General features: G+C 36.7%; 1 protein-coding gene across 1 annotated transcript in view; it reads right to left on the bottom strand.

The window, feature by feature from the left end:
* LOC106075520 (carbohydrate sulfotransferase 15-like) overlaps positions 1-17,775 on the bottom strand; it is a 33,718-nt gene extending 15,943 nt beyond the window's left edge. The window contains exons 1-4 of the mRNA XM_056036396.1: positions 17,172-17,775; positions 15,933-16,054; positions 5,717-5,850; positions 3,040-3,104 (exon numbers count right to left, since the gene is read on the bottom strand). Of these exons, the coding sequence (XP_055892371.1) occupies positions 3,040-3,104; positions 5,717-5,850; positions 15,933-15,940 (207 nt within the window). The 5' untranslated portion in view covers positions 15,941-16,054; positions 17,172-17,775. The remainder of the gene's footprint in view (positions 1-3,039; positions 3,105-5,716; positions 5,851-15,932; positions 16,055-17,171) is intronic.
* Between the last annotated feature and the right edge of the window lie 653 nt (positions 17,776-18,428).

The raw sequence follows: 18,428 nt of genomic DNA, 5'->3' as shown, positions 1-18,428 counted from the left end.
TTTGACCTTGCTCTATGGCATTTGTACGTTCAGTAAGTTCTTGAGGAGTGCATTCTTTAACTCCTTCTATGTTTCCAATGATTAGGTCCACTGGTAGATTGGGTGTTACTAATGCTTTTGTTTGACCACTGAAGAATGGTGTAGTAACATAAATGATGGCCTCAGGTAACTTGCTGACAGTTCCGTTGAATGCAGTGACTTGGACGTGGTTGCCTGTGAAACGGTTTGCGTGTACGAAGCATTCATGTACTAATGTGGACGTGCTTCCGGTGTCACGAAGAACTTCCACCTTCTTGTCTCCTACAAAGCCTGGATAAAATTTGAGACCATTGGACTTTGCAATGACTGTCATAGTTGAGTGCTCATTGTAATAGCTTCTGTTATATGAGCTTCTGTTTGGCATATATTGTGGTCTGGAGTCCTGTGAATGACTTCTGTAGCGAGGTTTGTTGTTATCTGGTTTATTGTTTCCAGGTGCTTTGTTGAGATTGTATTGCTCTCTATTGCTGTATCTTTGAGTTGGTGATGTGGGTCTATCAAAATTTTGATTTTTGGAGACTGCCTGTTTTTTCCAACATTCATGAGTTTGGTGACCCTTTTTATGGCAAAATGAACATTCTGTGGTTCTGCTGCGGCATTGAGACGTGAAATGCCCTAGTTTATGACATTTGTTGCATTTGACTTTGTCATCTGACTTATATCTTGCATTTTTTGTCTTGAGCAAAGCAGACAAAATTTTCTTCAACAGATGGTTTGACTGACTTGTTTGGATAGGCTGCTCTATATTGTCTGATGATCTTGGTTAATGTCTGTATATCAGTAGGATTTCTCTCTATAATGTAGGATTGAATATCTTCTGAGTGAGCATGGGTGATGTTGTCGATAATAATATGTTGACGAAGAGCTTGGTAACTTTCTTCTATTTTTGCCATGGATACCCATCTATCAAACCACATTGACATATTAGCTACAAAAATTTGAGGATCATCATTTTGCTGTGGCCTTTCATTATAGAATTTCTTTCTATAGTTGGCTGAAGTTGCTCCGTATTGGCGCAGTAGAGCTTCCTTGATATCAGAGTAAGTGCTGCGTTCATTGATGGACAGTTGTGAGCAAATGTTGACAGCTTTGCCAGTCAAAAGGGTGAGGAGTGAGCTCGACCAATGTGCTTCAGGTAGACCGGATGTTGTAGCTATTTCTTCAAATCTTATGAGATACGAGTCCATATTGTCAATGTTTTCGTTGAAAGCCGATATTTTGTTCATTAATCTGTATTTGTCAAACATACTTGAGTGACCTTGAATTGGAATGCTTTCTTTATTTTCTTTATTTTGCCTTTCGAATTCCATTTTTTCTTTTTCGTGTTGCCTTTGTTTCTCGGCGTCTTGCAATTTTTTTTCTTCTAATTGCATGCGTTTTTCAGAATCTTGCCTTTGTTTTTCAGCTTCTTGCCTTTGTTTTTCAGATTCTTGCTCTTGATATTCTTTCTCTTCTTGTTTCTCTGCCCACTGGTCTGGCTTTGAAATTTGCTTTTCTTTGGCAAATTCTATTAATTCGAAGAATCGTTGTGTTCTAGAACTGGAAGCCATATTTAATTTCTTTGTTAGTTTCTTGTAATGGAGCAAAATGTTCAATATCTGGATTTTGACTTTATCTCAGATATAATAATAATATAGATCTAGTGACAAAGTTCTTGAAGCCTCAATTTGCTAATAAATTCTTGACAGTAGACTTGTAGTTACTGGAGTCGTATGATTGATATATAGATCTATTGAGCCGATGTACTTTTTACTGGTTTAACAGTTGGTTAAATCTGGTCTTCTGTTTACTTTGTGCTGCTCAAATGATTATTTACTGGTCTTCTTTATAATGCCAGTTATTTGATTTACTGGTCTTTTTTATACTGCCAGTTATTTGCTTTACTGGTCTTTTATATTGCCAGTTATTTGCTTTACTGGTCTTTTTTATAATGCCAGTTATTTACTTTACTGGTCTTTTTTATAATGCCAGTTATTTGATTTACTGGTCTTTTAATAATGCCAGTTATTATGTATATTGGTCTTATTCCTTTTGCCAATTACATATAATAATAGATTTCGTGAGTTAGACGTAACTCTAACGAAAATCTTTATAAAAGAATTATCGATAACCAACTGACCTGTTAAACACAGAAATTCTGTCCTCCGTTAAATAAGAATGAAGTTCCTTTGAAGAGTTTTAGAAATTGGTCCTAGATCTTGAATAAATTTCGTTAAAAGTTGTCCATGAACTTTTGTTAGTCGGAGAGTGCCAGATGTGACAACATTTTGATGGTATGATGTCACGATGTGTTGTGATGCCGGGGATTTTACTTGAATTCAATAGTTAACAAAAATGAAGATCTAGAATCACAATTGACAATTCTTTGATAAAACAAAACTCTGGAACTTTATTAAATACAACGTAAGTACAGTTTATGTACAAATTACCAATCAATGAGCATGAAACATATTACAAAGGCTTTTCAAACAGAGCTCTTAGAAAAACGTGTCTATCTACAAGAACCTTATTTTATCGACTGACTTTACTTTCTTACTACCGCCAATTCTCTGGCGCTAACTCTTTTCAAAAATGTCTTTGTTTAAATTCAAATCAACCAATAGATTTCAAACATACTAATTAAGTCCCTTGGGTAAATCCTGACTTGAATGTCAAGTGTCTAAATTTGAGGATTAAATCCCGAGACTCATGTCGAGGGCTTATATTACTTTCAAAAGTGAAATGTACAAACAATTCTATAATGTAATCTGTGACACCAAAAATAAATAAAATATAAACCTTTTAATCTTCATCTAAACCAGCTCATTGTCTATTAACGACTAAATGGTTGTGCGAGTATGATACACGGTACTCCGACATTTGTCTAAATATTTTTTTTATTTCAACTTTTTACATTAGGTTCTTTTTGGGTGTGCGCAGACAGATAAATGTAGTCGCAAATTTTTTGATCAAGTTATAACTAATCGATTATTCTATTCTAGTACGAGTTTAACTACTTACAATGCAGTAAATATCTTCGACTCGATTATATTCTGATGCTCGCCGATCAATACATGGATTTTTTTCTGAAATAAAAAATATTATTCTTCAAAAAAAAAAAAAATCAGCTTCAATTTAGCATAAAGTCATTACATAAATATATGTTACTAGCATTACCCACCGGTTACGCCCGATGATTGTTCCAAGGCTATATGGTGTGTTTTTTTACGTACTCATAACAATAATAATATAAAAGCCCACAAGTAAACGCTCCCACATACATTCCTTTGGCCACCGAATTCTAGTATCGACCTCCCACACATGGGAGCGTAGCCAAAAAAAGCACTATATATATCTATTAGCCGGGTATGATCTAATATACAGATAAATGTAAGTATTTCATTTTTATTTGTAATGCCTTCTGGTTGTGGATGAAACATACACTACACCAATATGTGAGGAATATTTATGCCAAGTTATATCAAGATTGGTCAAACGGTTTTGATTTCTATGCGAGGCCAAAATATATATAAATACATACATACAGTGCTTTTTTTTGTGACGGTACACACCGGTACGGCGTACCGGTACCTTTTTCAATTTGGGGAAAAAAATATTACTTATCTTGTATTTTAACGTTATTTATTAATTTATTAGTAGTTAAAAGTAAAGCTATCCATCACTGAGTACCAGCACCTATTTATTTACAAAAAAGCACCGCATACATACATACATACATACATACACACAAATATACATACATACATACATACATACATACATACATACATACATATACATACATACATACATACATACATACATACATACACCTTACATATGCATTAGATATATCGTTCTACTTTATATATAAATAAAATGGGCGTAGCCGGGGGGGGGGGGGTTGAGGTTCAAACCCCCTGCGAAATTTAGTGACTGATTTTTTTCCTTTGATTTTGTTTATTTTAGGTGAGATTTTAAACTATACTATCACTTGCTCCAGCGCAGTCAAGGGGTTTTTGACTTTTGAACCTCCTACCAGGGGGGTTTGCAGTTAAATCCCCCTCTTCTATAAAACAAAACAAAATAATAATAATGCAAAAGACAATACCCAAACTCCAATAGCATAGCTAGGAAGATTATGATTTTAAAACCCCCTCCGAAATTTACGATAAAACCCTCTCATCAATATACTCAAAATGTTATAAGTGTAGCCAAAGGGGTTTAAGGTTTAAATCCCCCCCTTCAGTGGTGTCTGAAGCTTAAAAAATACCTCTTCAATATAAAAAAAGCAAAGTACAAACTCAAAAATCTTTGAGCGTAGCCAAAGGCGTTTTAAGTTTACCCCCCCTCTACAGCAAGTTTGAAGCTAAATAATACCTCTTAAATAAAAAAAAAACAAATTACACACTCAAAATGCTTATAGCGTAGCCAAAGGGGGTTTTGAGTTTAAACCGCTCTGCTAAAAATACCTCTTTAATATAAAAAAAAAGCAAATTGCACACTAAAATTATTTGAGCGTAGCAAAGTCAAAGGGGGTTTTGACCTTAAACCCCTCTCCTCCAAATGGCTTTTTTTTTAAACCCCTAGAGGTGGTTTTGAATTTGAAATCCCCCTACAGAGAGTTTTGAGGTTTAAAACATGTCTCTTCAATATTATTCTACAAATTACAGCCACCAAATTCTATGAGCGTAGCTAAATGGAGTTTTGAATTCATTTAAAAAAAAACTCAAGAAATTTTTTAATTTAAAACCCAACAGAGGACTTTGACGATAACAGTTCCCTTTTCGATATAAAATCTAAAGCAAACTACTGTCAGCAAATTCCAAGAGCGTAGCCAAGAGATGTTACAAATTTCTACCAGTGGCTGGGTCCATTAATAAAGTGCAGTGAATAGTCATCTGCCGAAATTGAAAATGACTAAATGTGGCTCAACAAAGATGGCTAAGACAGATTTTAGAAGTCAGTTATAGAGATCGGGTCTAAATCAAGGAAATCCTATGCCGAACTGGAAGTCGATCCCTTAGTACGGTTGTGTCGCATGAGGTTTGCGGGACATGTTCTCCGACAAAATGAATTACGCATAAAAAGAGTTGCGATGACATGGAGGCCATTAGGAGAAAAGCGCAAACAGAGACATCCTAGTACAACTTTCATGGAGGTCCTCAGAGCAGGTGGGAAGAGGCTTCAGATTTTTGTGGAGACAGCTAGCCGCCTAATGTGCCGAACGGCGCGAGAGGATCGAAGTCAGTAAGAATAGCATATTAGGTTTTTGAAATGAAACTTTTTAATAGCAGGATAATGCAGTGTAGATACCTCAGAATATGCATTTTGTTGGCTTTTAATACCGGAAATAGTGCTTGGCGGCGGAACTATGCCCCGCGCTGGGAGAGCTTAGTAAGCGCAGGTAAGGGCGGAGAGTCTACAACTTTCCCACTAACTCACACACACACACATACATGCACACATACATAAATACATATATATATATGTGGCGGGGGGGAAAGAACATAATTTCCCCCCCTACCCCCCCCCGAAAAAAAATCCTGGCTACGCCCATCATATATATATATATATATATATATAGTTACAGAAGTAGGCTAGTCACTGGGTAAAATCCTTTGGTCAAAGTTCTCAAGGGCCTTGTCTGGATTCTTTATGGATACTACAAAAGCAAGCATGTATTAATACTACTCACCTATGCTCTGAACTTCCTTGCTTGACCAAGCTACCAATCCTTGTCTCACGTTCTTAGAGGTGACCCATATGTGTTGAACGACAAATGTCATTGTCAAGATACCAACCAGTACTAGAAACACTTTCTTGACCTGCCTGAAAGATATAGAAACTCAAGATACCAACCAGTACTAGAAACACTTTCTTGACCTGCCTGAAATATATAGAAACTCAAGATACCAACCAGTACTAGAAACACTTTCTTGACCTGCCTGAAAGATATAGAAACTCAAGATACCAACCAGTACTAGAAACACTTTCTTGACCTGCCTGAAAGATATAGAAACGGCGATGTCAAACCTACGGTCTGCAGGCCATATCCAGCCCGAGAAGAAGTGCTAAATGGGCCACTCGAAACTCCTGCCAACAATGAAATCCCAGTTGACTCGAAGAAAATTTCTCGTTGTGCGTTCTGTGACAGGCTGGTCGATTTATTAACTTTATGTATATAACTCTCTCTCTCTCTCTCTCTCTCTATATATATATATATATATATATATATATATATATATATATATATATATATATTGTTACGATCTTCTCTATCAGGCCTTCTGCAAACACTGCCCAACAACACAACACATCTAAAACATCAACTTGACAACAAGAGCTTCAATAAACAAAGTGGCGGTTTATTTACAATTACATCAACAACAGCCAATACACACAATTGGCTACAGTAACTTCAAATGCTTTGCTACACTACAGAACTGCCTAACTAATCACTACAAGTCTCTCTAGCTCGTACAGCTACATTTTCGAGGACTCACTTCGAAGCACACAGTCCTTACTGCTTGCTGTCCGGGACTCTACTGTCCTTTCTAACACACTGTCTCTCGTCTGTAAAAGGCTTTGTGTCACATGACCATAACATTGGTCATATTGCGTGCATTAGTAGTAATGTCCCTTGTTCACCAGCCCTTGACCTGTGTGATTGGCCTGAATCGTGTGTGTCAGTAGGCCGCACAAACATTAACCCTTTCAGTCCGCCACTAGGGTTACAACAATATATATAGCGGCGTGGGTCGATTAGTATATATATATATATATATATATATATATATATATATATATATATATATATATATATATATATATATACAGGGCCGGTCTTAGGCCACTGCAACCTATGCGGTCGAAGTGGGCACCGCGCTTTCATAGGCCCCGCGCTAATTTTATGTGTAATTATTAATTGCAAAATATATACGAAAAACTCCTGGAAATAACCTGCACTTATTAAAATTTCCTGAAAACTCATAAAAATCTCATGAAAAATAGACAAAATTACCATTTGTGTGTGTCATTCATTATGAGATACGCCATTCCTACGCGCGATAAAAAAAAAAAACACTTTGTCAGCTTTCATGTAATAAAATGTAATAATCGGACGAATTTTCCCCTTAACCGGAAGTTCCAATACGTATTTACTTTTATTGTCCCTGGCATATAAATATGTCATAGGTTGCAAGATTGGTAAAGTAAAATTAACTTGATCGCAATTTTGTACTTAAAAAAGAATAAATAAAATGCAAAGCCGAATTTATTTTCTAATACAAAATCTTAATTTTCACTATTTATCCTTATTACCACCCAGACTAAGCCCCGCGCAGTTTCGCATAGGGCCCCGCAATCGTTAGGACCGGCCCTGTATATATATATATATATATATATAGATAGATAGATAGATAGATAGATAGATAGATAGATAGATAGATCTTTAATTACAAATAATTTATGGGTCTCTTGAGATTACACTTCTACTCTAATAATAATAATAATAAGTTACAGCAATACAGGACAGAGTAATCAGGACACAAAATTGCTAGAAGCATATCCTGAAACTCAATGTTGTCGACAAATGCCGAAAATGTGGAAATGTAGGCGAGTCGATTGAACACATTATGGCAGGATGTCCAACCCTATCAGAATCAGCCTACCTAGGTCGCCATAACCAACTTGAAAACTAATACACCAACACTTGGCTTTGATGCACAATTTGATAGATAAGGACACTCCTCCTTATTATAAACACTCGCCACAAGAGGTTCTCGAGTCTACTGAACATCTGCTGTACTGGGATAGGTCTATTCTGACCGATAAAACGGTAGATTTCAATCGCCCGGATCTTCTGTTTGTTGATAAAAAAAGAAAAAACCGCTACCATTATCGACATCGACGTACCACTGTCTCATAATTTAAGAAAAACTGAGATAGAAAAACAAAGAAACTATGGGAACCTAGGCTGCAGGCCTGCAAGCGTCTATGGAAATTGTCCAAAATAACAATATACCCTATTGTTATATCAGTAAGTAAAGTAAAGTTCCCCTTTCAGACCTTGTGGTCTATAGGTCATCTGATTCTGTGGCCTAAGGTTAACGAGGGTGTCATGTGGCCAGCACAACGACCAACAGCCTTTACTTTTCCCCAACTAATGTCAGGTACCCATTAGAGCTGGGTGAAGTCAGAGGCGCCCAAGGATCCCGAAATAAAAATCCCAGTCTTCACCAGGATTTGAACCCGGAACCCCGGTTCAGAAGCCAAGTGCTTTACCGCTCAGCCACAGCGCCTCCATATGGGAACCTAGGCTTGGAGATTAAGCGTCTACATATATATATGTATGTATGTATGTATGTATGTATGTATGTATGTATGTATGTATGTATGTATGTATGTATGTATGTATGTATGTATGTATGTATGTATGTATGTATGTATGTATGTATGTATGTATGTATGTATGTATGTATGTATGTGTGTGTGTGTGTGTGTGTGTGTGTGTGTGTGTGTGTGTGTGTGTGTGTGTGTGTGTGTGTGTGTGTGTGTGTGTGTGTGTGTGTGTGTGTGTGTGTGTGTGTGTTGTACGCACGTTTATGCATAGGGTTAGGGTTTATTGGGCGTTAGGGTTAGGGTTTGGAAAAAAATCGTCCCCACCCACTCCAAAGTTCTGGATCCGCCAGTGTGGGTGACTGACATTGGTAACTAACTGGGTAGTGACCGCGCATTTTTCTCTCCAACCTTCAGTAGCAGAGACAGAGTGACATGACCTCTACATGGTTCACTGAATTATCTTTTTTTTTTTATTATACAATAAATTTTACATATAAGACTACTTGACTAATTAAAAATATAAAAAACAAGGTTACAAAGACAGTTTGTGTGGAGACACAAACTAAAATTCGGCCCCCGAAGTGGTCCACCCAGACAGGTAAAAAGACAGGTTTCAATATTTTCAGAAAGAATATCAGAACGAAATTCTTTCAAAGGCAAATAACAGAGAAGAATGGAGAGAGAAGGTTGACGGTTCTTGTGTGGTGCCCCAGCGGTCCAGCAGACCAAAGGATAGGTGAAAGTGAATGTGAAGTTAGATGTGAACCTGGCCTAACTAATGTCTTATAATAAATATATAAATGCTCTAATTGTTTTGTAAAGGGACAATCTTTTATTTCTCATGTACAAAAACATTTCCGTAAAAAAAAAAATTCCTTTAGTTTAGTGATTGGTGTATCCTCCGTGTGTTTGGATGTGTGAGTTCACGCGATAATATGAAAAACTAATTATTTATTATTGTTTTAAATTATGTCCAACTTATATGCATAATAAATAGATTTTTTCTCTTTAAAAAAGTTAAACTTTTTTTTTTTGTAAATGCAGTAGTTAGTATGACATAGCGTACTTGATTTAGCAATACAAATGTAAAAAAAAAAATTTCACAAAAAATCTAAAACCGTTTTCATAATTGTGTTATAAATATGGTCGTATAATTGTCTCCCCTACTAAGTAGCATCCAGTTTATGTTACTATTAATAGTAAATAGTTGTAAAAGTGGTGTATTTTTATGAAAAAAAAGTGATTTAAAAAATTAGATTTTTCGCTTTCAAAAAAGAAAAAAGTAGCCGTTGCATCAGAACTTTAAATGGTCTAAAATATTATGATGTGGGATTTTCACTATCTTTTATAGTTTACGAGATCTAAACTGGTCGGACGGACAGACAGACAGACATTACACACAAAACTAATAGCGTCTTTTCCCCTTTCGGGGGCCGCTAAAAATTGTCGACACAATCTGTGCTAAAAAGAGTTTTTAATTAAAGGAACATAACTCCAGAACCAAAATAAAATGTATTCTGTAGTCTCCCCTTCTGACTTTTTCCCCCCTCATTGATGTGTACGAAACCAAACATTCAATAGAAGGTACCCCCCTCCCCTCTTTTATTTTTTTACATAGAAAGAAACGGAACATTGAACTAACCCTGTGAAATAAAATAGTAACCTACTTAAGAAAGAGTTCAAGAGGGGTCACACCAGAAGTATGCTATCCCATCCCCCTCCCCCCCGCTCTAATGTTGACATCTGTTTATTGATCTTTACCCTCCGCGCCCCAACCCTGGTAGATTTTCTTTTTTTTTTTCTTTTTCTTCCACTATTTCCTCAACGGTTGAGACCACGTCAGCAGTTACCATAGTAGTTTGAAAAAAAAAAAGTCTGTGCCAAAACAACAAAACACTAGTTGTATAAATAGCCTGCTCAAACAAGCTAAACATACAAATATATTTTTTAAAGCTTATCTAAGTTGAAGAAATCCATATTAACAACTATCTATCAATGATGTAGACTGTATTTACATCTTTCAACATCAAACAAAACAATTACTTACCAATATTTAATTAATAATTGTTTAATTTTTTAATTGATAAGGTTTTGGTTTGGCACAATAAATAATTGTGTACATTTTCAACTTGATCCGACAATAGGTGTGGGAGAAATAACGTGTACAATTATCTAAAAGGACAAAGCCCACATATTAAGCCACATCTCTTAATTCTAAAGGATTCATTTCTTTATAAATATATATATTAAAAAAAACGGTACCCCGTCAAAATAGCGCGGACAAAATAGCGCCGACAAAATAGCGCAGAAAAAAAATATTTTAGTCATTTTGAAAGAAATACTTTAGATATCGTAAAATATGAATAGAGCCAATATTTTTTTTTTTAATGTCATAATAATTTTTCAGTCATTTTGCAGGAGATAATTTAGATATCTTAAAACATAAATAAGCAAAAATATAAAGCAAAAAAAAAATATAGCATTTATTTATATTATAAAAGTGTACTTCAAAAACGCGCAAAGATACTTGTCAAATTTACACACACACACACACACAAACTTTCACAAAGTTAAATTGTAGGAAATGTCACGAAGAAATTCCTACACTGGCTTGTTTCCGTACATTGGCAATATAGTCATGCATTTTAATTAAAAGTGAAAAAGGTGAATGATTTAAAATTTAAAGTACTCTCGTTCTCTGCAAATATGGCATACTTTCAGATCTATTCATATTGAAAAAGATAGAGACATCAACAAAAATGATGCCCAGGACATTAAATTACTAATAATCCGGTACTTTTATACACATCATATATAAGTCCGCGCTATTTTGTCTTGCGCTATTTTATCGGGAAATTTCGCGCTATTTTGTCGGCGCTGTTTTGTCGGCGCTATTTTGTCCGCGCTATTTTGACGAATCACCAAAAAAAAAAAACATAATTTATTACAAGTAATTAATTGACTAATTGGTTAATGTTTAAGTTCTTTCAGGTTTGGTTTGGTACAATAAATTATTGTGTACATTTTCATCTTGATCCGAGAATGAGTTGGGGAGAAATGACGTGTTTAACATTTGTACCAGACAGCAAGAGAGAGGGAGTTGATAGAAGCTTTGTAACAAGACAGCCAGAGAGAGGGAGTTGATAGAAGCTTTGTACCAGACAGCCAGAGAGAGGGATATGATAGAAGCTTTGTAACAAGACAGCCAGAGAGAGGGAGTTGATAGAAGCTTTGTACCAGACAGCCAGAGAGAGGGAGTTGATAGAAGCTTTGTAACAAGACAGCCAGAGAGAGGGAGTTGATAGAAGCTTTGTACCAGACAGCCAGAGAGAGGGAGTTGATAGAAGCTTTGTAACAAGACAGCCAGAGAGAGGGAGTTGATAGAAGCTTTGTAACAAGACAGCCAGAGAGAGGGAGTTGATAGAAGTTTTGTAACAAGACAGCCAGAGAGAGGGAGTTGATAGAAGCTTTGTAACAAGACAGCCAGAGAGAGGGAGTTGATAGAAGCTTTGTACCAGACAGCCAGAGAGAGGGAGTTGATAGAAGTTTTGTAACAAGACAGCCAGAGAGAGGGAGTTGATAGAAGCTTTGTAACAAGACAGCCAGAGAGAGGGAGTTGATAGAAGCTTTGTACCAGACAGCCAGAGAGAGGGAGTTGATAGAAGTTTTGTAACAAGACAGCCAGAGAGAGGGAGTTGATAGAAGCTGTGTAACAAGACAGCCAGAGAGAGGGAGTTGATAGAAGCTTTGTACCAGACAGCCAGAGAGAGGGAGTTGATAGAAGTTTTGTGCCAGACAGCCAGAGAGAGGGAGTTGATAGAAGCTTTGTACCAGACAGCCAGAGAGAGGGAGTTGATAGAAGTTTTGTACCAGACAGCCAGAGAGAGGGAGTTGATAGAAGCTTTGTGCCAGACAGCCAGAGAGAGGGAGTTGATAGAAGCTTTGTACCAGACAGCCAGAGAGAGAGGGAGTTGATAGAAGCTTTGTAACAAGACAATTAAATACTTTTTAAACAAGAAAAACATTTTTAAAAATACTTTAAAAAAAAACAACAAAGCTTATATTAGGTGTACATTTATTAATTAGTTTGAATTAGTCCTGTGATTAAACCTGTGGGATAAGAAATATTTTGATCAAGTCTTTTTGTTTAGCGCAACTTGATGCTTTTAGCTTTCTCAATGCGCTATGATTCTTTCACTTGTCAGGACCAGCTGGGAAAAAGTGTTGGGGGTTGGGGAAAGATAGGGGGTATCTGAGTGAACGTTACTGTGATCGCTTTTTAAATGCATTTATATATTTTTTTTAAATGTTTGACTTGAATTTGAACAGGAGGGTTCAAGTCTCCTCAATGTGATACACTAACTACTGTGCTAGCGTTTGCTAGCGTCACAATGCCTACGCTATCGGGAAATCCCAAAGCTATCGAAGCGGCTGAGTGAATTGAAGGAATGACACGTGCTAATACGATTAGACCTAGATCCTTGGTATGAAGTAATAGATCAACTAGAGCTACTGCAGAAAAAGGACTACGACTTATAAATGTCACGCACCTATAGAAATTCGACTATTCAAACAAGCCAGATATAATGTACTAGATTGAATAGAGCCAGATTTATGTTTATTAATTATCAAAGTCATTTTTTTTCTTTTCCATTTCACTAAGAACCACTCAAAGATATAGTTTGAATTCTTTCACATCCAGTCAATATCGACCGCCACATAGCACCCAACACTTAAAGTTAAAAAATGCCGCACCCCCCCCTCCCCCCCCCCCTGTTTTCCTTTTTATTTTAGAAAAAAAATTTATTAAGACTGATCTGGACACTATACGTAAAGCGCTCTTTGATTTAAATCCATTTTTGTACTATTCCTTTTTTCTTTTCCTATTCGCATCGTAGTCGTATCCCAATTCCCTCTAATATGTTTTATTTTCAATTTTAACTTTGCATTTTTGTAAAGAATGTAATGAGAAAGAAAGGAAACTATGTTTTAATTATAACACACTTTTTAGGTTTTTATTTTTCATTTATATATTCAACACTATGTATAAAATCCAAATTTAGGTAATGAAATTTCACTAAAATGAGTCAGTTTCACAGACTTATATATAATAGACTCAGTTTTTTTTCCGAAATAGTGTTGCCTTCATAAATTGTAAGCGTTGTAAAAGTTTCTTCATGGAGATAGAATCGAAGATGCGGCAGGTTTTCGCTCAAGAGTTTGATTCCGTGAGAGACTCGGCGCTAGGCGTCTTCTGGCCTTTTTCTCTTAGTAATAAGAGAGAATTTTTAATAGGCTAATATTAATGTGTTTTCTTTCAGAACGCACTATTCATCCTAATAAAAAAAAAGTCGATGGCCATATTAAATCTAATAATAAAGAGGCAGCCCTGGCCAATAGTATTATGCGAGGGACATTCTAGGTAGGCCTACATATTGCGTACGTACGTCTGTAATGGGCGTGAGCTTTTTAACAATATTCTTCCTGTTAAGTAAGACGTCTCTGTCATGGACGTTTTTTGTCACACAAAAGTCCAAACTATTATAAAGTGCAATAGGCGGAAGAAATTTGACTATTCTGAGACGTTTTAAAATGTTTTCTTGAAAACGTTTTGACCCATATTGTTGCACAAGCGCCTCGCAAAAGCGGTCTACATTTAAAACGATCGTATTAGAAGATAAGAGATTTTAATTTTTGAACATGTAACTTTTCTAATATTCAAATAAATTACACTGAAAATAAAACATGTTTTCGCCGCCCCCTCTCCTTGTTGTTAGTTGGTCTTTGACTTGTCGCTACAAACAGCTAGCTAGTACAACTGAACCAATGAAGGCGTTTTATATTTGTACTAAATAAGCTTTAAAAATATCTTGAACAAACTTCTTATGTGAACAAAAAAGACCCAATATAACTGTTATTACAATTTTCACGGATTTAATTTGAGATAGAAATATAATATTAATGAAATTTACTGATATTTAAACGAAATCTAGCTCATCACAAAATAACGTCTATATTCTTTCCTGTCTCAAGATTGTCTGACGTTTTACATTTGCATTATGCTAATTTCATCATCTTAAATGCATAACCACCAATCAATCGCTTAACCTCTTCTTAACGCCGCCTAGGAAACACACACACTCTACAACACCTCTTTTTGTCAGGAAGTTGCGCCCCCCACCACACCAATTCGAGATACAATGTGACAATGTTTTAATATTGACATTCTAATTACTAGATCTACTAGATCTACTTACAGGGCGGGCTATTCGACTCGAAACAAATATTACAAACAACCCGCCAAATTCAAGGTCAGGAAAGAGTCGGAGCTTATGGAAAAACCCGTGGGAAACCCTCGCATGCCGCTTTGTTTTTCTTCTTAAGCTTCCAAAATCACTTCTTATTGTATAAATATCGTCTCTTCCCCCCACCCCTCCCCCCAGTTTTCAAAGGATAATGGAAGCAGTAGAATTTAAATAATTTTTTTTTTAAATTATCAAACCAAAAATTTAAAGAAAAATTATTCTTGGAAATGATGTGGCCGCCCCTTACATTCGGCCGCCTGCGTGCAATGCACACATTGCACAATAGGTAGCGGCGGCCCTGTTAGGCCCTATGAATTAGCCAAGCCCAGGAGACATTCCTCCCTACTCCTACAATGTACCACCACTAACCGTGAGAGGGCCACCAAAGCAGCGCGCGAACCTTGTTAAGCCCTATGAATTAGCCAAGCCAAGGAGACATTCCTCTCTACTCCTACAATGTACCACCACTAACCGTGAGAGGGCCGCCAAAGCAGCGCGCGAACCTTGTTAAGTATCTGTAATATTTGTTGTCAAGAATGTAATGTTCCTTTTCCCTGACCGCCTATCCGTCCCAATATTGTTTTTATATTTAGATATTCCTAAATATATTTTATGAATAACGAATTATTTATCTCAATTTGATAACCCTAAGTGCCCCTTAAGATAGGAACTCAACATTCCATGTCAGCTTATAGTTTCTACCATGCTTCCTTCAACGTTTATGTAAAATTAAATCTAAACTGACCCTCCATCTTTTTGGTTGTTGTTGTTTTTTTTTCCTCAAAACAATTCAGGATGTAACTTAACACTGAGAACATAATAGCAAATTTTTTAAAAAGACGCATCAACATAAAGTAAAAAGGTCGTCGCAAATTCAAATCGATGATCCCTTTGATTTTTGACCAAGCGCAGAGTTCTAGAGAAAATTACGCCGTGCCTCGAGTAGCGGATATTGCGTCACGTCGTAGAATTGAATTAATTGGTTGAACTAAAATGTAACCTTGGAATCTATAGGGCAGATGATGTTAGGGTCATCTGTTTCTTTGACCACGGTTAACGAGCAGGGTGTCATGTGTCCAGCACAATGACCAACCGCCTTTACTTTCCCCCAGTTCAAAGTCAGCTACCCATCAATGTTGTGTCGACTTAGGGGCGCCTTAAATATCCCGGATTTCAAAATTCAAGTCCTCACCGAGATTCGAACCCAGGACCATCGCGCCTCCTCTAACTTCAATGTAACGCAAACAAATGAACAGCAAAACTTACCGCAGCATTGGTTCAGCTCTCACTCAATGACCGAATAAATAACAGTAGACTTGTTGACGATATCCGTATTCTTTATTGCACGTGTTGTTGTCTTCGGAATGTCTCGTGTACTGTTCATCTGTCTGTGAAGGAGAGAATGTTGACAAGTCCAATCACCATACGTGTGATAAACGAACTAGATCTATAAGTGGGGGCGAGTGTTATGTTTTAAAAACAATGTTATCGAATCACTTTCCAGTGAGATATAATGAAAAAAGCAAGATGGCCGACAAGTGAGAAAGGAGGGTAAATTGTTTCTTTTTTTTTAAGTTCTCAATTCTTGTTGTGGCCAAACAAAACGGGACACAGTGTTGTTGTTGTTGTGTAGAGACGATGTGTGAATTATTATTTGAGAAAGGGATGTAGCCCTAGTGTCATCTTTTCTTCACTTCGTAGGGTCAATCTTGCTCCCTATTATGAGACTTGACCTAAAGGGAGGATTTTACCTAGATGTCAAGAATAAGAGCATGTTTTTTCACCGACCCCTCTGTCCAGCAGTCTCCCACACACTAAATGCTTACTTTATTCACACCCTCTTATCGTTAGTCACGACTCCTTGAGCCAAGCCCCCCCCCCTTTACACACACACATGCACACCAGTCGTGGCCGGAGGCCGAGCCCACGAGGCGTTGTATTCCTCCATCACAATCAGTAAGAGGGTGGGAGTGCGACGGACTGATGGGTAAGGGAGCCATTCTTACATCCTTACAATGTGGAAAAAACAGAATGTTGAAATTGCCTGTATCTTAATTCTTGAACGTGAATGGTCACGACATAGAGCGCCTTATAATTAACTGGGTGAGTTAAGCTTGAAGAAACAAATTCCTTCTTTATTTTTTTAAAGTTATTAAAATGGCTTTTGTTATTTAAATTCTGTCCCATCCAGATAAAGCCAAGTTACAAATAAATTCTCCAATGAAAGGCTTTTTTTTTTCACAAAGTACTATTGGAAAAAATTGGCTTTCCACGTAAATGATACATTAAAGTAAATTGTTGCAGCGTCTGAGAAATATATATGATCTACTTTTAGATTGTTGTTTTTACAGCCTATAATTTACTAAGATATTGCATTTATGTAATATGTAATATTCCTGAATAAATTTAGCCGTCAGGAGCTACAATTCAACGACCGATTATTAACACTGAAGTAGATTCTATACTATGCCTAGGAAAAATAGGAAATAGTAGTCATTTCCTTACCTGAAAACGCCCTTCTATAGAATGCCTACATTTCGACCTTTGAGATTTGCATTATTCATTATTCAGAAATAAAAGACAAGCGAGATCTATTGTGACCTTCATTTTTTTCGCTGACCCGTCAAACAGAAAACAGCCCAAATATAATAGCGAATTTTCTGTTAGTGTACCGCTGATAAATCACAATGTTTTTTATAGTCAAACATGAAGATCCTGAACTAATAAGAGACTGGTTTCAATGAAACGAATTGAATAACTTCAGCGACTATGTCATACCTGCCAAGCTCAAACTTCCAGCAGGACTTTAGGGGGTTAGAGGTTCACACCCGGGACTACCGAGACGTTAGTACAGAGCGCAAACCGCATGACCAAATCATCCCGAAACAAGTTGTAACGAACGTTAGAGTGACATAAATCCTAAACTTTATTACTCGTAGGTTCCTAAAACTGGCAAGGTCGATTTCAAAGTAGTATAGGCACTTTGACTTGCTGGATGTTGCATGGCGAAGTCCTAGTGGAAAAGCATGCCACTCAAGCTATTGTCCCATCATAAAGTTATACCACACAAGTTATTGTTCGATCATAAAATTATACCATGCGTGCTATTGTACGCAAGTTGCAGTTTAAATTGGCAACACTTCGATACGATTTGTTTTGTTTTTGTTTTGTTTTGTTTTGTCATCCCCCCGTCATCTTGTATATTTCATAAAGGCGGCAGCTGTTGCAGTTATTAAAAAAAAAGTGACACTTCTTTAGAAGAAAGGGAGGGGAAAAGGGGGAGTGATTTCTAATAATAATGAATAATAAAGATGAAGAGCAATGAACCTTTACTGCGATGTAAAATTTATGTTGGCAGCTTCAAGAACATTGTAAACTTCTATTGATATTCATAAACTCTATCTATCTAGCAGGTCATGTATAAGAATGTCAGTTACAGCATGTTAATAGCTTGAAAACATCTTGTGGTCAAATTATTTCACAGATAGTTTTCAAATGTCTCTGTCTTCTGCGCCATAACGCACTGTCTCCAGAAGGGCGCTGCAACGCATTTTCTCTAATTGGCGCCATAATTCAATGCATCACAAAGGCGCCAAAATGTACATCCATAAAAGTGTGCCACAATGCAGTGTCTAAAAAGGGCGTCGCAATACACTGTCTCAAAAAGCCATCACAGTACACTGTCTCAAAAAGCCACCACAGTACACTGTCTCAAAAAGCCACCACAGTAGACTGTCTCAAAAAACCACAATAGATAGATAG

Source organism: Biomphalaria glabrata, chromosome 7 (assembly GCF_947242115.1).
Source record: "Biomphalaria glabrata chromosome 7, xgBioGlab47.1, whole genome shotgun sequence".
Classification (NCBI taxonomy): domain Eukaryota; kingdom Metazoa; phylum Mollusca; class Gastropoda; family Planorbidae; genus Biomphalaria; species Biomphalaria glabrata.
This window is presented reverse-complemented; position numbering and strand designations above follow the sequence as displayed.